General features: G+C 32.7%; 2 protein-coding genes across 7 annotated transcripts in view; one reads left to right on the top strand and one right to left on the bottom strand.

The window, feature by feature from the left end:
* LOC106052121 (lebercilin-like) overlaps positions 1-2250 on the bottom strand; it is a 20320-nt gene extending 18070 nt beyond the window's left edge. Inside the window, exon 1 of one of the 4 annotated variants that reach the window (XM_056034135.1) lies at positions 2154-2250. The gene's annotated coding sequence lies outside the window, so the exon portion shown is untranslated. The other 3 variants (XM_056034132.1, XM_056034133.1, XM_056034134.1) reach the window with 3 other exon arrangements.
* On the top strand, positions 2238-16361 carry LOC106052135 (trichohyalin-like). Of its 3 annotated transcripts, XR_008778716.1 has the most exons (8): positions 2238-2475; positions 4563-4748; positions 5842-5946; positions 6314-6346; positions 7552-9557; positions 10535-10577; positions 14817-14864; positions 14988-16361. XR_008778716.1 is itself a non-coding variant. In XM_056034131.1 (6 exons), exons 1-5 carry the CDS (start codon positions 2431-2433, stop codon positions 9544-9546), a joined length of 2364 nt encoding a protein of 787 aa, XP_055890106.1. In that variant the 5' UTR covers positions 2238-2430; the 3' UTR covers positions 9547-9557; positions 14817-14864. The 3 variants fall into 3 exon arrangements, 1 of the variants encoding a protein (XP_055890106.1); XR_008778717.1 differs by lacking the exon at positions 6314-6346; XM_056034131.1 differs by lacking the exons at positions 10535-10577; positions 14988-16361.

Raw genomic sequence — 16361 nt, 5'->3', positions numbered from 1 at the left:
AGATGTATTTTTTTAGCTTCAAACCCCGCTTGCGGAGGGTTTAAACTCAAAACCCCCATGGCTACGCTCATAGATTTCTGAGTTTGTAATTTTCTTTTTTTTTTATATTGAAGAGGTATTTTTTAGCTTCAGAGTCCACTGGAGGGGAGTTTAAACTCAAAACCCCTTTGAATACACTCATAATATGTTGAGTGTATAATTTGCTTTGTTTTTAATATTAAAGAGGTATTTTTTACTTTCAAACCCCGCTGAAGGGGGGTTTAAACTCAAAACTGAATCAAAACCTATTTAGCTACGCTCATAACATTTTCAGTGTATAATTTACATTTTTTTCTTATTGAAGAGGTATTTTTAGCTTCAAACCCTGCTGAAGGGGGGTTTAAATTTAAAACTGAGTCAAAACCCATTTAGCTACCCTCACAAAATTTTGAGTGCGTAATTTGCGTTTTTTTATACCGGGTGTTGATGAAATATTTTTTAGCTTCCAAACCCTACTGAAGAGGGGGTGGGGGTTAACTCAAAACCCCTTTGGCTACTCTCATAGAATTTTGAGTGTGTAATTTTCTTTTTTATATTGAAGAGGGGGTTTATCGTAAATTTTGGAGGGGGGTTAAAAATCAAAATATTCTTTAACTGTGCGCGTGAAATTTGGAAGATTGTCGTTTGCATTTTTTTTTGTTTTGTGTTATAGAAGAGGGGAATTGAACTGCGAAAACCCCTGGAGGGGGGTTTTAAACTCGAACCCCCTTAGTAGGGGGTTTTAAACTCAACCCCCCTGGTAGGGGGTTTTAAACTCAAAACCCCCCTGATAGGGGTTTTAAACTCAAAAACCCCTGGTAGGGGGTTTTATACTCAAAACCTCTTTTGCTGTGCTAGGGAAAGTGATAGTTTAGTTTTAAAATCTCAACTAAAATCAGTCACTAAATTCCAATTTCATTTCCGGGGGGAGGGGTTGGCCCCCCCGGCTACGCCCATGATATACACATATATATATGTATAAATGTGTAGCTCTTCAACAAAACATTTATTGCAGACACATAATTTTATTTATTAATTAGCCTTATAACAGATAAGTAAACATTTTTGAAATGCAAGCCTACAATGAAGAGGAAGATTTTTAGAAAGCAGCAATAGCAAAGCTAGTCACTTGAAAGCATATTTAAAATTATTTCCAAGGAAAGGGGAAGACCCAAGAAATACATGGTGCTGTATTTGGAAGCAGTTGGACAAGATATGGGGACAGTTGGAGATACTTTCTCAGAACACCAGGAGGAAGCTGATTGGTTGCCTATGCCTCAGACAAGCAGAGATGAGATAATAGGTAAATGTTGATAAAAATAATTTCTAAAATTTCAGATGACCCTTTTGGTAACTTCTAAAAGTCAAATTAGTAATTTATATACACTATATATAAATATACTTAACAAGAAATACAAAGCAAAGGCATAATATCTAAATTCTAGATGATGATTCACAAAGATTCTAATCTAGTCTACTTATCATACACAACTTATAAATAAATACATAACACTGTGATTCTGACTTCTATAGTAAGTATAGTATAGGGTCTAGTTCTGAAAGTCACTGTCTAAAAATGATTCTTTACCTATACAGTTAATACAGCAAGCATATATAATATATATAGCTATAATTTAAAATATTTTATTTATTTACTGATATAATTTATTGATCACTGGTTTGTGTTCAACCAGCTCTGGGTCCAGGGTAATAACAGGAGAACTTGATTACTAAGTCAGTCTAAGAGACTAAGTTACTTGGGCTGATGAACAGAGACTGAGACAAAAGAGTTTATAAAATATAGATCTAGATTTATCTAGCAAAAGCTACCCTTACTAGCCTTTAGAGTAGAGCCTTTATTAGCTTTACTGGCTTTACCTTTATTTTTATATTTTGACATTTGTATTTACTTTAAAATTATTGTATTAATTTAATATTTTTACTTTACTTTTAGCTAGGCATTTTTTTTTTAATTCAAGTGACACTGACACATAGATCTACATGGATTGTAGTCTCTTTAACGAAAGCCTAATACCACGGAATTCCTTGAACTTTCATGTCGATAATTACAAACAAAATACCGGTGTTAAGTCATGAAGCATTAGAACTAGATCAAAAAGTATTTTATTGTTTACCTGCCCCAGCAACAAGAAAAACTATTTACTGCTTGCGTTAAACGTCATTGATTAATGTGGTCTAAGTGAAGGTTGGAGCTCTTCAGCTCAATTATCCGTGACGTTTTAACCAAAAGAACCTTATTTAGAGTGTAATTCCTTATCAGGAAGAAAATATAAATCTAATATAGATTTATATTCTGCGACTTTTCGTTCACTCAAGTCCAAATCTACCTCTGTCAATATTAAATCTATATAACGTTGTCCCTAACAAGTATAGATCTAAATCTATATAAAAATGAGTGTTAGGGTATTTGTAAGCAATTCTGCAGTTAGTAATGAGGTAAATTAATTTTATTTTTAATTTTATGTCAACAAGAACAACTTGAAAGTAAACCTAGTCCTAAGTCTAAGTCGACCTAAGACAAGACAGTTAACTTAAACCTTTAAGTTTAAGACACTAACCAGCTAAGACTGTCTAAGACTCTGATTTATTTGGTCCTAATTAGAAATCATCCCAAATGTTTTATGATTACATTAACTAATTTTTAAAAATAAAATTATGATTGGACATTCCACAACAATTCTCAAGATTTATGATTATCTAGATTCTCAAGAGTCCAGTCTGAAAAGATCAATCAGTACTCAGTAGCAGTAAGATTTCTCAGGGTACAGCTAGGCCTGCTCGAGGGATCTAGATTCTAGGGGAGTGGTGTAAGTTCCCCCAAGCCAGCCAAGGTGTCAAGTGTTGATAACAGTGAGGATATCTAGGCACCCTGTTCTTTGCAGCACTTCCTCATTATTTATTTATTTTGCTCAGCTTTTTTTTTCCTGCCAAGAGTAGGTTGACCATGTTTCACTACTAGACTGTATATCTACAGAGTGCTCATCACACAGGTCCGGTAGACTAGGGTGTTAGTGTTAGTATTGGTAGTCAGCAAAGTGTTTTCTGCAGCCGTAACATGGTGCACCATTGCCTTGGCTATCCTGTTGTTGATGTCTTTATCCAGTGGCACATTGTTGGAGATGGTCAACAATTTCCAATGGTTGACCATTAATGCCTATAATGGTCTTGTGAGGTGCAGTGCATGTGTTCTGAACTAGTATTTTGGTCTTGCTTTAACTAATATTACAAGCCAAACTTCTGGCATGCAGCAGATAGTTTGTCAACCAGGGTGGGTAGCAAAGAAGCAGATTTCTAGTATTTCTGCATTATAGCCTAGAGTTCCCTTATTAGTACCTTCCTAACTTTGTTTTTGTGTTTGGGAGGGCATCCAAATTTTCTTAAGAGTTTGAAAAGGCCACTTCTGCTGATCATGTCAAAGTCAAAGGCTTTTATCAGTTCTATCAGAACTTCTCCTGTAGTAGTCTTAGAGAAGATATAATATCATATCTATAGTGTGTCGATTGGTCTATCACGCCTGAATCCACATGTAGACTCTAGAAGCTATCACTTGCAGACCTGATAGTGCCTCTCTTGCAGATATTTTGCCAACTATGCACTCACCAAAACATGGATACTTTGCCTTCATTTGCTCTGAGAATTTCTCTTCTTTATTACTACTAGGACTAAGGTTATCTGACATCTTGACTACAAATTCAAATTATTAAATGCAAACATGACAACAGTGAGCACACAACCCTGGTTGTTTTACACTTTGTATTATGGATCACTGTCAAGTGCATTATCATGCTACTCATTTTATAGAGGCTAATACAATCAACCCAGTGGGGTGAAGCTGTACATTTTTTTATTTTTCTATGTTAAGGACGTGTTTGTATTTGATCCAGAAGATATGAAATATTAAACTCGATTAATAGATTACATGTCATTGCAGTAAAATATCAGTGAATAAACCAGACATTTTCATACTTGAGGTTAATGCCAGTCTGCTATAGAACACGACCCCAAAAAAAGAGGACAAGCCCTCCTTTTGCTGGATGTCTGGTAACACTGTCCTTCACACACATTTCAGCCCTTTAATTCCTGTAGCCCTTAAGAAAAATCTGTATATACACATTGATATTTTTCATAAGTTCTAGGTGTAGACATGATCAAATCTAAATCTATTTCCACCTCTTATACATGCTATTTTTTGCCCCATCAGTAATGCAAAAACATAATACAATTCAGTGTTGTTGTTTTTTTAAAAATATAACTGTTTATAATATGAAAAAAAAAATGTTAACCTTGTTTTAGAAATAGTTTTTACATATGTGCATACACTGCACAATTTTTTTTTTAAATAGAAGTGTTTGCTAAAAAGTAGTTGGACTTTTTAAAAATCTTAGTGAAGGCAATGCTGAATCCAGACAGGCATGCATGATAGTATGGTCAATCCCATGAACAAGGAATCTAAAAGTGTCTGCATGGAATCACAAAATATCATTATTCAGAAATAAAAAGTTCATGTATTTTTTAATTGACAGGTTCGCAAAAAACAGCAACATATACAAGATGTATTAACAGCACTGAAAATAAACTTTGAAGTGATTGATGTCCTTGACCCTAGAAATGACGAGCAGTTAAAGTTCATGCATTCAAACAGTAAACCAAAGAAACCCAATCAGAAGCCTGTGCCACCTCAAGTGTTTAATGGAGACGAGTATTGTGGGGTAGGATATTTGAGTTGACTTAGAAATTCTTTTTTTTTCTATTTAGTTCCTACAAGTAGACCTAAGTGCTTGACTTCTGAACCCAGGGATCTTGAGTTTTAATTCTGTTGAAGACAGGAATTTTTAGAATGCCCAGCTCTAATGGGAAAGTAAAAGTGGTTGATTGTTGTGCTTGCAAGATAAAACCCTTGATCCTTGTTGACCATCAGCAGCTATAGAACTGATGAGTTTTACATCATATACCCCATAGATTGCAAGGTCTGAAAGGGGTAGCTTTATATATTCATATTTATTGTTCCTGTTTTAAATGTTAGAAAATGGTTTTTTTTTTTAAATGAGAAGATAAGCACTGTCACGGTTCACTTGAGTTGTCATATATGTCACTGTACTTTTGATGGATCAATTATGTGACAGGGTGTTCTAGAGGAAGTGTCAATGTCTCAAGATGTTCCTGTGACGTGCCAGGGATTCTGTAGATATCTCTAAATCTAAATGTATCTTCAGAGATTCAAATAACGAAGATCCTTTCAATTAAAAAATAGAACTTTAATTCGATAACTAGGAATCACTTAGTATACTCAATAAAACTGTATCAAATGATTACTTTCTTTCAAAGCTCATTAACAAATAGATTCAGATTAATACTAATTTCACAACTGAAGAAAAATATGCGACTAGACTGTACAAGTTTCAATTTCACACTTCTTAATACACAACCTATCTCTATGAAATTTCCTCCACAACTAAATTCTCTAAATCCAGCTCTATCAAACCATTTCTTTAGCTCCTCCTCCAAACGCTTCCTCTAACCAATCCAATTATTCCCAGAGACCGCCAAGCCAACACATGTTAGATGATGTCATGGTTTTTTCTTTACACCAGCACGTGGATTTTTCCTTACTCCTGTGCATGGGTTTTTCCTTCAGCTGGGCTAAATTATTCTAAGTTTATTACCTAGGTTAGGTTTATTAAAATTGATATGTGACAAGCACATTTATTTTTTGTTTAAATACAGGTTTAAATACAGGTCTTTGACTGAGGTATTAATTTGAACAAGAGGCAAGAGGTTTAAAAATATTTTTCTGTTCCCCAGGACTATACAAAGTTTGCTGAGTCATTAGAGTGGGATCAGTTATATGAATTTCTTAAGCTAGAAAATCCAAACAAGATTTCAAAGGCCTCAGTTCTTATTACAGGGGTAGGTCTTTATATTTCATTTTTTCGGTTATAAAAGAAACCTGTGTGTGATGTTTGCGAGACTAGTTTCTTGTTTAGAAAGTTTAAATTTAGTGTCACATATTTAAAGCCAACACCTTAGAAACAAAAAATGTTCAAATAATATTATCATTAAAAAACAACAACTACAATTGAATATATGTAAGCATTGTGTAGATAAAAAAAAAAATTCAGAAAGAAAAGTGACAATTTTTTCTAGCTTCAAAAGATATTAAATACATATTCTTCCAGTGTAGGAAGGTCATATTCTAAATATAATAACATTCATTTGATTATTAAATAAATACTACAAGATATGATAATCACTTGTTTTCCCATCACCACTTCAGGAGGAAGAGGAAGAAAAAGAAAAAACAGATCAGGTAGACATAATGTTTGCTGTGGCATGGTGTAAATTCTTAGATTTGAATTATGTCTTTTCCCAGTCAGAATTTTATTATGTCTTTTTCTAGTCAGAGTCCTAGTGGATAAGTCTTTCTCCCTAATTATTTACTTTCATGTCATTACTACCAAATACATATATATATATATAATGTGTATTAGAGATGATTTTTCTATAATTCTTAGTATCTTAGTATAAGTTGTCTTCTGGTAATTACTAACTTATCTATTCTAGTAATTATTTAATCTTTTAAAGAGCATTCCAACTACCGAAACATTTGTTAAACCTCTTTTGCTTCCCACAGAAAGTAATTTAAAATAAAATGTTTATGCTTCCACCTTCATCAGTACTTAATCCATGCTTTGTTATTCTCGTGTTGTATAAATCTTCATTAACTTGTATCTGAATAGTAGACTTTAAAACAAATGAACTTGGATGATGGGCATTAAAAAAATAATGAAAGTACAATGAATTCAGCAACAAAAATATAACAGAGAAGAAAGCTGAAAGAAGATGTAGACACAAATTTTAACATAAAATTATTTGTTAATTTTTTTTTATACATGCTTCTAAAAAGTTTTTGTTAGCTAGAGTTTAAATCTTTTAGTAGGTCGATTTACCTTATATATCTTCCAGCACTTTCTTGATAATTGATTTATTTCTTGTACTTAAATACCATTTGCAACTTTAAAAATACTGTATTTTAGTTTTATAAGTTTTGGATTTCCCTTCTGAAAATGAAGCCCAACCTTCCTGCAGGATAAATTATCATGATGACACTCCAGAGCACATATCACTTAACCAACCATACACCATTTAGTTACCGTATTTCATTTCATTTTTTTTTTTTTTTTAACGTACATAAAATATATATAACTGATGATTTCTTCACAGGGACACTACTTGCTGTTTATTTAAAACAATACATCAATAATGTATCAAATATATAAATACACTTGGTGTGTGTATATTGCTTTATTTGTCTATTTTTGTCAGAAAATGTATAATTTTTCATGAATTTATTTAAGTTTATACATGAATGAATACCTTAGTATCTTACTTGAAATTTTATCAAAGCATAAAAAAAACTTTTTTTTCAAGGCCATTTTTCTAATATTTGAAAACTATTTAAGAAGACCAACTCATGATGTTTTATTTGATTGCTGTGTTTATCCTATTACTTAGCCTGAGAAAACAGAAGACACAGCTGAGAAGAATGAAGAAGAAAAGACAGATGGAGAGAAGGAGGGGGTGGTTGAGGTGGAAAAAGAAAAAACAGAAGAGAAAGGTGAGGATGAAAAAGATAATCAGGAGGAGAAAAAAGCAGAAGAGAAAAAAGAGGAAGAGAAAAAAGAAGAGAAAAAAGAGGATGCAGCAGCTGCCTTCACGAACAGATTTAAAAAACCTTTTGATGATGATGAGGAAGAAGAGCTGGACTTGAGCGCCTTTGAGGAAAAAGAAGAGAAGAAAGAAGATGAGAAGCAAGAAGAGAAAGAGGATCCATCTGCAGCTTTCAAAAATAGATTTAAGAAACCTTATGATGATGATGAAGAGGAAACCTTAGACCTGAGTGCTTTTGAGGAAAAGGAAGAAAAAAAAGAAGATGAAAAGGGAGAAGATGAAAAGGGAGAAGTGAAAGAGGAGCATTCAGCTGCCTTTAAAAATAGATTCAAGAAACCTTATGATGATGATGAAGAGGAAACCTTAGACCTGAGTGCTTTTGAGGAGAAGGAAGAAGAGAAGGCTAAAGAAAGTAAAGCAGAAGATGAGAAAAAGGAAGATGTTGCATCTTCTTTTAAAAACCGTTTTAAAAAAGCTTTTGATGATGAAGAAGAAGAACTGGATTTAAGCAAATATGAAGAAAAAGAAGATGAAAAGAAAGAGGTAGAAGAAGAAAAAAAGAAAGAAGAAATAGAAGAAATTAAGAAAGAGGTAGAGACGAAAGAAGAGGTGAAAAAGGAGGACCCAGCAGCAACTTTCAAAAATAGATTCAGAAAGGATTATGATGATGAAGAAGAGTTAGATTTATCTCCTGTGGAAACTGAAGAGGACAAACAAGTGGATGCCAAAGTAGAGAAAGAAGAAACTAAGAAAGAAGAAACATCTTTCAAAAATAGATTCAAGAAACCTTTTGATGAGGAGGAAGACACTTTGGACTTGTCTGAGTTTGAGCAGAAAGAGGAAGACAAAAGTGAAACCAAAAAGGAAGAAAGTGAACCCAAAGAAGAAGTACAAGAGACAAGTGAGACAAAGGCTGAGGAAGACTTGAGTGATGCCACAGAGAAGGAAACAAGGAAAGTGGAGCCCACAGAATCACAAGAAGAAGCAAAGACAGAAGTGAGTAAAGTGGACAGTGAACCTGTTACTAACAAAGATGATCCAGCGTCAGCTTTCAAGAGTAGATTTAGGAAAGCTGTGGACGATGAGGATGAGGGTCTCTCCTTTGATAATAAAGACAAGGAAGATGTTTTGGAGAAAAAAGAGGAAGAAAAGAAAGAAGAGTTGATAGAGGAGAAAAAAGAGGAAGAGGTAAAGCAGGAAGACAAGGTGGAGGACAAAAAAGAGGATAAAGAGAAGGCAGAAGAGAAAAAAGAGGATGAAGAGAAGGCAGAAGAGAAAAAAGAGGATGAAGAGAAGGCAGAAGAGAAAAAAGAGGATGAAGAGAAGGCAGAAGAGAAAAAAGAGGATGAAGAGAAGGCAGAAGAGAAAAAAGAGGATGAAGAGAAGGCAGAAGAGAAAGCAGAAAAAGTAGAAGAAAAAGAAGAAAAGGTAGAGGAAAAAAAAGAAGCAGAAGAAACGAAAAAGGAAGAAGATGAAAGTGCATCCTCAAGTTTTTCAAGATTCAGAAGGAGAAGGGATGAAGATGAAGAAACTCCACTTTTTGATGAAAAGAAGGAAGAAAGTACGAAGGAAGAACCTCAAGCAGTAGATAGCAAAAAAGAAGAAAAACTGTCAGAAGATCAGGCAGAAAAATCTGCTGAAGATGACAGAGAGGCCAGGCGAAGGCGTAGGAGGGAGGATCGAGAGAAAGAGACCACGGAGACTCCCCCACAGGAAGATGATAGAGAAGCCAGAAGAAGACGGCGCCGTGAAGAAAAGGAGAAAGAAACTGCTCCAGCTGAAGAGGAGGATGATCGAGCGGCCAGGCGAGCAAGGCGCCGCCGTGGTGGTGATGAATGAGAAACTTGGAGGTAAAATGATTGACAAGCATGGAGTGCTCAGGTGTGATCAGGTGTTATGCTCAGTTGCTTACAGCATGAAGAATAAAACTCCCCAAATAAACTTCAACTCTTAAGTTTCTGCTTCTTAGTTTGTTACTAATTCAATTCAAGTTTGTTATTTAAAACATTGCATGAAGATTTAAATTATTTTCTTTTATTAGAAATATGTTCATGTTTGTGTACACAATAATTATTAACCTTTTTTTTTTACTTAGACCACTTAGAGATACCAGTAATTTCCCAGTAATATAAAAGTGTGTGCGCGCGATCTAACAGCATTTTATTTTCAGTTCTAATGTCTTTTCATTATTTACAAAAATATTCCTGCAAGGATTACATTTTCTCTTCATATAGAAATATTTTAAGAATTTTTTTTAACTTTCAAAATTAATGTATTTTAAATTTTAATCTTGAAATTTTTTAAAGTAAACATTTACTGGCCATACACCATACAGGATTTTAATGATCAACCATGTCCATACGGCTGAAATTTGTTTAACAAGGCAATTAAGTAAATGAGAACAACAATGAAGAATATTTTATGTCACAGAATATAGTCTACCTGAACAAGTTTTAAAAGAAATGTCAAGTCTGATCTTATCAGCGTTTGACTACAGAGCTAGTATATATACTCTTTTTACATAAACTAGTTCTGACTGACTACACAGAAATAAAACACACAGCATTGTACATCTAAACTTTGACTTTGTTTAGTTCGTCTCAGAAATGTCTTTTCTTCTAATCTGCTCAGTATTGTCCTTGTTTATAACACAAAATCATTCATTCTTGTACCCCACCAAATGTTTTTATGATTCCAATGATTATATTTTTTGAGATGCAGCATAACTGTAAGTTTTTACACTCTTGAGTTTAGTTTAACAAACTGCAGTAAAATTTAACATTGTCTGCCATTTGTCTGCTATTAATAGTATCACTATTTTTCTCAGGGCAAACCAGTGGAGGAAGATTAGTTTGTTGTGCATAGATCAGGTACTAATGAAAAAAAAAACCTGTTGTATCCTCAATTCATAACTTAAGCCAAACTCATGCTAAAGCTTTATTTAATGTTGATGATAAATGTAACCTTTACATAATGGTGGCATAGGTTTATGTTATTTTTAAAAAAAATAGGTATTTATATTAACATTTTTGGTATTTATTTTAAACATTTTTTATACTTAAATATTCTAATGTTGGTGAATTTAATGTTAAATATTTTCCTGCATGGATTTGGTTGTTTTCTTGTAAATGTCTTAGAAACATGCATTTCAATATTTACTTATGTTTTCAATTAACATAACACATTTGAAGGGATACCTTAAAAAAAATGTGTGTCTAGTTATCTAGTTCATATTTAGACTTTGTATTGTAACTATTCTTCTTACCACAGCACATGTAAACTAATCTGTAAAGCTCTTTTATTAGCTAACTGATCTATTGAAGCTGCATTTAATTTCATATATTATTCATTTTAAAAGTTATTTTATTAGCTTACTGTATTTTACAATCTTTTAATCTAACTATGCAAGTATTTTAATAACGCTATAAATATTTATGATTTGATTTCATAGGAAGTATTTTCTCCCCTTATAAAGAAGTAAAAAAAAAAATTGAACGTTGTATGTTTTTAGTTCTTATTGCCATTTTTGAAAATCTGATTCCCAATATTCCTATATTCCTGATTCTGATATTTTGTGGGTGGTAGTGGTCCAGCTTACTTCCTTATCTCCTCATTAGAGAAAACATGCATTTATATTCTCATCATTTGATTTAAGAAAACATGCTTTTATCCTCATCCCCTCATAAAAGAAAAGCTTTGTCCTCTAAAAGTCATAGGCTTGACAGTGGCTTGATTTAACATGCGCTATTAATCTAAACCACAAAATGATGTTTATAGAGTAGTTAACATTAAAGAGTACCTTATGATTCAACCTTTAACCATTTTGCACTCATCACACTAATTTCTGTTTTGATCTTCCTTTTATGTTAACCTTTAACCCCCTTTTTTTTTGTATTCTGTAATGTTAATAATTATAGCTTTTTTATAGTGCTATGGTCCAATCTCATTTGTGGGCCAGTGTGGGGAGGGGACATCTGGGAGGAGGTTTTCCATGCTGCCTTTAGGCACTTAGTAAACACAACTCTGCTCGAGTCCTGTGTCAAAACCTCAAGCCCCCTTCATAGTTAGCCAAGCCAAGTTCAAGCATACTTAGCCTCTCAACCAAGCTTCCCACATGTTGCAACTAATTATTATTTTTAATTTAATTTATTATTTAAACCAGTGTACTATATATTTATAAATTGTTAACTTGAGTGATGAAAGTATCTGAAAGCATTGTGTCATTTAACTTCATACACTTTCCTCCACTCAATCAATCATGGAAAATATAATGTAAAGCAGCCCATTAGTGCACATAATAATGTAGCACTTGAGGACAAAGATAAAAGGGGGGGGGGAATGAGCAGAGGTACATTAGGCAAGATTGAAAGAAGGCAAAATACAGGAATGAAGAAGGATGGTTGACAAATCTTGTGTGATGCCCTAACGGTTCAAAAGACTAAGGGATAGGTGAAGGTAATTAAAACATCCAATAGAGCCAAGTTAATTAAGTGCATTAACAAAATGAACTATCTTATCTTATATAATACAGACATTACTTCAAAAAAGAAGATGATTACATCCTACGTGTCATGCATTTAGTCATGCATATTAGCCAATGACTTAAATTCTGCCAAGTCACTGGTTTTCCTGGCTAGCTCAGGCAACCCATTCCATGCTCTAATAGCACTAGGGAAGAAGGAGTATTTGTACAAATTTGTCCTAGCATATGGGACGAGGAATGTGCCTTTATCTTTGTGTCTTTCAGAGTATTTTATTAAATTTTGTATTTGAAGATTATGGTTCAGTGTTTTATGTATAATTGCTACTTTACTTTTGAGTCTTCTGTCCTGAAGGCTTTCGAAATTTAGTGATTTTACTAAAGGTGTTACTCTAGTCAAATGTGAATATTCGTTTGTTATGAATCTCACTGCTCTATTTTGTGTCTGTTCCAGTTTCTTATTTTCTTGAGTTGAGGGGTCCCAAATGGAGGATGCATATTCTATTATTGGCCTAACCAAGGATAAATAACATTTTAGTTTTATGTTCTTATTTGATTTATAGAAATTTCTTTTAATAAACCCTGATGCTTTGTTTGATTTTTTTTTATAGTTTCATCAATCTGTGGATTCCATGACAGTTTTTCATTTATTATAACACCTAGGTATTTTGCGTTTTTAGTCTGTGTTACTGGTTTGCCATGAATAAGATAAGTGGAATTAATTTGTTTTAGTTTTTTTGTTACTCTTAACAACTGACATTTTTCTGGGTGGAAAGACATGCTCCAATTTGATTCTCATTTCTGTAATTCATCTAATTCTCTTTGTAAAATATCTGTGTCTTGTGTTGTTTTTATTGTTCTATATATTATGCAATCATCTGCAAATAATCTGACTTTTGTTCCTGAAGTAATGCAATTTGGTAAATCATTTTTGTAAATATTTTGTCCAACAAGTTTTATATGGTGGATGTATCTTTGTCGAAGAATTTTGATTTTATATTTTAAAATTAAAAATTTCTTTTTTTTTTGCAAATTGCTAACTTGAATGATGTTCATTATCTTTGGTAATTTTCAACAATTTTCTCATTGTTGGTCAGTGTGACGTGTCATCGATTGTAAAAATTGGACCCTGTATCACCAAACTATGCTTTATTAAATTACCTTGAGACAAATAGGTCTTAAATGCCATATACCAGTGATGCCCAAACTACGGCCCGCGGGCCATATCCGGCCCGCGACGTGATTCCATCCGGCCCGCCGCAACGTCGGCACTAAGTGTAGAAATCTACCTTTCAAACAAAAAAAAAAAAGTTGAAAAAAATGTATCTGTACCTACATTTGGGCCCTCACTTTTTCTCTGATGGATTGGTATCATGATCTTTAACATTTGTGTGTTTATGAACATGATAATAAGCCAACATATTTATTTTATAAAGAAAGTGTGGCTGTTTGATAAAACAACAACATATAAACGGCATTATAAAATTAATATGGTGGCATTCTTGGTTTGAGCCGCGAATAAAAAATGGTTAAACTATGCTTAGATATAGGAGGATCCATGGAAATATTTATAAAAAAGAGAGACCACAAAATGAGCCGGTGTTGCTCACATTTAAGTAGAGAGATATTAATAATGTCTAACGCGTAAAAAATATATATAATTGTCAAATAACCTAATCATTAAGTATCAAATCCATAAATAGTTTCAGAACAATTTCATTTCATTTTATAACTTTTCATTCATGTGGCCCGCGAGACGAGTGTTGGAAATTATAAAGGCCCGCGGGCCTAATTAGGTTGGGCATCACTGCCATATACCATATTAGATGAAGTTAATGCTTTTAACCTTGCCAATCTGCTCATTTTTACCCCTGGGATATCCTTATCCTAGAGTGCTATGCTGTTGTGTTAATTTGGCAATTAATTCTAGCTCTCAGTTTCCTTGATTTACTTCATTTATAGAAGTAGTTTGTATGTGTGTGTGTGCAATAACATTTGTTGTTTTTATTATAATTAGAAAGTTCAGCAATTTTTTTTTATAACATTCACACAAATTAGCACATTAGGTGTGAAATGACTTTAAAACTCTACTTATGATTAAATGCATACAGACACTACACAATCAAACATCTTTGTCTATGCCTTATCAAACAATAAGTAGGTCAATCTGTATATACAAATTTTCAACTGTTATGCATGCTGTTTTTATTTATCCCTATGTAATTGTTGAATATGACAAATTTGTATTCAAATATCAAGTACAGGTACTTGAAACAAAATATGAGTAAATTTTAAAACATGAAACATTTATTCAGTAACAGAGCCTTAGACATTAATTTCTGTAAGACACTGAATCATTTCACCCTTAATGAAAATGATAAATTATCTGATTGTAATTGGAAAAGAAAAATAATGAAAAATATATTAATCTTTTTTTATTGATAAACCCAACATAACTAATCACTTACATAGAAAATACATGTATTTATCATTTATCTTTATTTATTTTATTTTTTTTCCAAAATGTTACAAGGTTACAAGAGGATAATATTTTTTAGTGCTAATTTATATATAATACTGATATAGATGTTGTGAACAACTAATAAACCAATTATCTTATTCTTTTCAGAATCCTTATCTGTTTGACTGTTCAAATTCAAATGTAGAATGACTTTGGGTAAGTTAAGTTTTTAGACGCATAATGTAATTTTTTCCATTTAATTTCGTTTTTATTTTAAAGCCATTGATCTCATTTTGTTTAAGCTGAAACTTAAAAAAAAATGTTTTTTTCTATTTTCAGTTCATGAATGATGCCAGACCCTATACTTTGGTTACCCCAGCACATCACAGTTTAATAAACCTACTGGATTTGACCAGATGCCTTTATCTTTAGTTTTCCTTTAGGGTGACTACTTTGCACATATACCCGAGTCCCAACGTCGGAGCTCAAAACTAAACAATAACATTTCTGTTTTGCAGTTGACTAGCTCTAACCTTGCTACTGAATATAAAATGTAGATAAAATATAGTCTGTACCCTAGTTCCTGTTTACCCATACTAGCTAATAGTGAGAGTGCTTCATATGATTTGCTTGTCAAGAGAATTCGTCCTGTAAAAGGGGAATCTCTGTGTAGACCTTTGCAATGGACAACAAAGAAATAACTCATTCAGAATTATTTTCTTTTGTTAATTTTTATAAAGTCACCAAAATGTTCAGCTACATTTACATCTGTTTATTTTAAAATTATTTCTCTACAAATGTTTTGTAAGTGAATTTTTTTGCTGGATGATTTTTATTTGGAAGCATAATGCTTATAGTTTAGTTTTATGCCTATTTATAGCCCAATTTATTTTCAAAACAATTTCAACTGCTTACTGTTTTTTTAGTTAATTATTTACAATTTGACTTTGGTAGTTGAATTCAACCTGTTAAAATGGCCACACCTGCTTAAAGTATTGGAATCTGATCTGACTGAATGGTCGATAAATTCATGTCCAACATGACATTTAATTTATTTTCTATAGCTTCATTGAAAGCTCTGGTAAGAATGATGTAATCAAAATAAATAGTCAATTTATATTGTCACATGTTGCTAGGATATATACTGTGAAAGCAGCACATTTTACCATTGAAACTTTTGTCATGTTATTATGTTTGATCAAGTGTTGCCATAGTGTGGTTGGTAGTTTTCATGTCATGTATTTTTTGTACACTTGAAACTCAAGTTATCAAACTTGATACTAACAATACTATTTTTTTAAGCTCAGAATTAATTGTATGTACAGAGAGTGTGTAATGTTTCACTTTGTACATTAAACAGATGCTAGATGAGACATAGAAAAAATATTCTGGAAAGGATAAATGTTAGTGATCTGTTACTTATTTTAAGTGGGGGTGGATGTTTCTCATAAACCCAAGTTTATAATCATTCTGTTTACTTCACATTTTATGGCTTAAGTCTGTTGTATTTACTCTTATAAAACTCATGTTGTTTGACAAGTGATACAAGTATGTGATAACCCCCCACTCTTCAATCTTGGCCACTATATTTCTATGCATAGGAACCACAAGACACACTATCATGTATATAGTGAAAATGAATTTTTTTTTTTTTTGTATATAATTATGTCAGCTAGGATTTTTTTCAATTGAATAAACAAATTCAACTCCTCA

The sequence above is a fragment of the Biomphalaria glabrata genome, chromosome 6 (assembly GCF_947242115.1).
Source record: "Biomphalaria glabrata chromosome 6, xgBioGlab47.1, whole genome shotgun sequence".
Taxonomy (NCBI): domain Eukaryota; kingdom Metazoa; phylum Mollusca; class Gastropoda; family Planorbidae; genus Biomphalaria; species Biomphalaria glabrata.
Note: the sequence above shows the minus strand (reverse complement) of the source record. Positions and strands in the feature narration are given on the sequence as shown.